Below are 4,084 nucleotides of genomic sequence, written 5' to 3' on the forward strand. Positions count from 1 at the left end.
GGCTGTCTACCTGTCAATGGAAATATCAACATCTTGCGAATGCTGTATGGCGTCTGTTCAAATGCCAGCAACTCTATAATCACAAAGTTAGCGATCTCAAAGTGAAGATGCGCGCTGTTGAAATCTCTCGGCCAGTAATCAAAGCACAGGAGATGAATGCTCCGATATCAGATCCATCGTCATTCCCAGCCAAAGGAACAGATTTGGCAGTAGGATCGGCATACTCATAAATAGCGCTCGCTACCTCCGGGATTGAGCAACTGGCTGTCTCATATCTTATCAAGATCTTACGAGCTCGATCATCATGGGCATCCAGCGCAGCGACCAGACCGTCCATGCTGCTTCCATTGATACCGCCAACCCGTTGGTCCAGGAATTTGGGCAGCTCCAGGTTCTCGACGACCTGATTCGTTTGCGAGCAGCCGATATTGTTCAACATCCAATCCTTGCCTATCCCCGATCAGCGAGCCATGCCGCGTCCTACGACTACTATAGCGGTCAAGACTTGAATGGCATGATCAATCAGGCAGCGACGATGCTGATGGACTTTGGCTTTCAGACGGTAGGTCTGCTGATGCTGGCCGACTGCACATGTTCTGACAGCTCTTCATCAGCCCAGGCAAAACAAATCGATTGTCGCGCTCCTTTCCGTGTCAGACCTCGATATGGTAGTGACGTTCTTTGCACTGAGTCGACTGGGCTACATCGTCATGATGCTTTCTCCGAGACTGTCGGGTAAGGCGTGTGTCACCCTGTTGGAGGCGGTGGGATGCGAGACCATTGTTTACGGCGAGACGGCCACCATTCGCGCGACCATGGGTGACATTTTACAGCGGAAGCTCGTGAGCTGCCGTCCACTGCCCCGAGCCTCTTTGGACACCCAAGCTGAGCCTAGGTTCTTCTTCCTTTGCCGCGATCGCAACCCCGACAAAACCGCTGTGATCCTGCATTCTTCGGGATCTACTGGTGCCCCCAACCCGCTGTTTCTTACCCATCGAGCGCTCATGACACACCCGCTAAAGGGTCCTAGACTCACGTCTTTCAATCCCCTTCCCTGGTGCCATCTTCACGGGCTGTCCACCGCATTCCAGGCCATGTGGATGCGCAAGACCGCGTACATGTGGAACGCCGCACTGCCAATGACAGCCGAGCTCGTGCTCACCGCCCTAGAGGAAGTCCGGCCCGAGCTGTTAGCCGCCGTCCCGTACATGCTTCAGCTGTTGGTGGACGATCCTCGTGGCATTGCGGCACTGCGGAAATGCACGCTGGTCACGTACGGAGGAGCCCCTTGCCCAGACGAATTGGGAGATCGCCTGGTCAGGGAAGGTGTCAAATTTGGAGCATCGTTCGGCCTGTAAGTTCTCACCTTTCTGGCTCTTCCTCGCTGACATCGAGGCCAGGACCGAGGCAGGTCTTGTGGCAGATTCGATCTCACGGCACGACGATGACCCCTGTTGGAACTATCTGCAATTCTTTGACAGTGTTCGACCGTACGTTTGGATGAAACCCATCAGCGAGGCTGAATCACTCTACGAATGCGTTTACCTGGCCGGTCATCCGGCTTTGACCACATCCAATTCAGACGACCCACCCGGGTCTTTCCACTCTAAGGATGTATTCGTTCCTCATCCTACGATCCGGGGGCGATGGAAGTTTCTGTCGCGACTGGACGACCGCGTGACTCTCGCCAACGGCGAAAAAGTCTTGCCACTTTCAATCGAAGGCCACGTCAAGCAACATCCACTGGTCGACGAAGCGGTGGTGGTGGGAGTGGGCAAAGCAACTCCGGGTCTTCTGGTTCTGCGCTCCGAGAAAGCTGGGTCATATTCTCTGCCGGATGAGGACTACCTCGATGCTATCTGGCCGTCCATCGAAGAGGCCAATAGCCACGCAGAGGCCTTCGCTCAAATTTCGCGGGACATGGTGGCGATCCTTCCATACACCGCGAAGCTCCCCCGAACAGACAAGGGCTCTATGGTCCGAGCACAGGTCTACCAGCAATATGCTGAGTTGATCGAGACCTTGTACACTCCGGCAGCGCGACCCGATGGGGGCCTCCAACTAGGTCTGGCCGAGACGCAGTCTCACCTTCTTCAGCTGTGTTGGGACGATCTCGGGGTCTCCATATCGGGCGTGGATGCCGATTTATTTTCCGAAGGTGTCGACAGCTTGAAAGCAATATACCTTCGCCGCTTGATTCGGCAGCAGTTCAGGTTTGACCCCTGCCACTCTTTGAGTCAAAACTTGGTGTTTGAAATGGGCACCATCTCGCAGCTGGCGCAGTATATCTGTGCGTTGCAGAGCGGAGGTCGCATATCAACAGCGCAAGACAGTGTATCGCTCATGAAGAACCTGGTCAAGAAATACTCCCTGTTTCGGAAACATCTGCGTTGGCCGGAAACCCCACGGAGGACAAGGAGTGTGGTAAGTAAAGGCGACCCTGACTCTAGTCCACCGATCTGACAATGCACAGCTGTTAACAGGAGCAACTGGCTCAGTGGGTGCGCACGTGCTGTTTGAGCTGCTGAACGATGACTCGGTGTCGACCGTATACTGTCTCACGCGGAAGCCATCACCTTTGAAGGCAATACGCCGCAGCCTGCTTGAGAGGGGCCTGCTGCGTTCGCCGGAACAGACATCAAAGGTTGTGGCTCTGAACGGCTCATTAAACCGGCCTGACTTTTGCCTGGACCCGGTAGGGGAAATCTTTCGTCATATGCTGGACTCTGTGTCTTTGATCATCCATACTGCATGGCCAGTTAACTTCAACCTCCCCCTCGCCCGATTCGAGCCGCACATCCGGGGGCTATACAACCTCATTGAGTTTTCGCTTTCGGTCCGAAAACTCGAGCCTGCGGTCCTGATGTTCTGCTCTTCTATATCGACGGCGCTGCGCGGCTCCTCCGCTATGATCCAAGAAGAGCCGCTCGAGCTCGACAGCGCGCTGATGGGCTACGGCCAGTCCAAGCTGGTAGGAGAAAAGATGATAAGCCTTGCACGCCAAGCAGGAGCAAGGGCATATTCTCTCAGAATTGGTCAAGTTTCGGGGCATTCTATGAAAGGACTGTGGAATGACTCCGAGGCGATTCCTCTGATAATACGATCGGCACTGACCCTGAGAGCCCTGCCTGACCTACATCAGGATTGCTCGTGGCTCCCGGTGGACAAGCTGGCTTCAGTATTGCTTGAGTTGGCGGAATCATGCTCTGCGCCTGACCGCGATATCGGACCAAACCGCGCGTCCGGCCCCTCAGGAGTGGCCTATGTGGATGACTCTATCTACAACGTGTACAACCCGCGCGTGTTCCCTTGGTCTGAGCTGCTGGCGACCCTCAAGCGAAGTGGATTTCAATTCCAGACCCTGCCGTTTGTAGACTGGCTCCAGTTGCTACGCGAGAGTGAGGCACGAGGCGAAGAGAATGTCAACCCGGCAGTCAAACTGATCGATCACTTCGAGGAGATGTATGGTGATGAGTCTCTCACTCGGCAGAAGTGGACGAGGGAGTTTGCTACGGCCAAGGCTGAACGAGACAGCGTGACTCTACGTAATGGCTTGAGTATTGTCGAAAACAGAATTCTAGACCGCTATACCCGAGACTGGTTAATGAGATGGACGAACTTATGGTCGGGGTACAGAGAGTGAGGTGTTTGTGAGATAATGTTACTTTGACATGCAGATCTTAGTGTTAGAATTCTCAATATCTCTTGCGTGAACACTATCAGCTGCGATCGCAAAGTAGAAACCCTTTCCGCGATCATACATATGGAGAGCAGGCAGCCAAAAAAGGCACGGACCACCCGACCTCGAACTGCACCTATACAACTAGCTGAGTAACAATCTGTGCACATTGAAAACTGGATAGTCCTGGGTCACCCTCACGGCAATGCAAAATCCGGCCCTCTAGATGAGGGCAATGATACGTTCGATAGACTTGGGAAATGCAATAAACGCATAATGTCCTGTTCAAAGAGAATAATTGGAGCACTCCGCGAAACACTGTCTGTTTGCAAGATTCGAGAATGGAAACCGAGCTTCATAATTACTTCTATTACCGTGGAAAGTTGAGTGGCATTCAAGAGGAAG

The 4,084-nt window shown here is 53.6% G+C and overlaps 1 protein-coding gene across 1 annotated transcript; it reads left to right on the forward strand.

The window, feature by feature from the left end:
* Positions 1 to 286: 286 nt before the first annotated feature.
* On the forward strand, positions 287 to 3,643 carry N7537_010511 (uncharacterized protein; the record flags this gene model as incomplete). The annotated part of the gene is made up of 4 exons (XM_056901565.1): positions 287 to 562; positions 615 to 1,354; positions 1,401 to 2,424; positions 2,474 to 3,643. Coding segments are annotated over 4 exons (3,210 nt in total), but the record flags the coding sequence as incomplete, so codon positions are not given.
* Between the last annotated feature and the right edge of the window lie 441 nt (positions 3,644 to 4,084).

The sequence above is a fragment of the Penicillium hordei genome (assembly GCF_028827395.1).
Source record: "Penicillium hordei strain IBT 12815 chromosome Unknown utg000005l_segment0_segment0, whole genome shotgun sequence".
NCBI classification, from domain to species: Eukaryota; Fungi; Ascomycota; class Eurotiomycetes; order Eurotiales; family Aspergillaceae; genus Penicillium; species Penicillium hordei.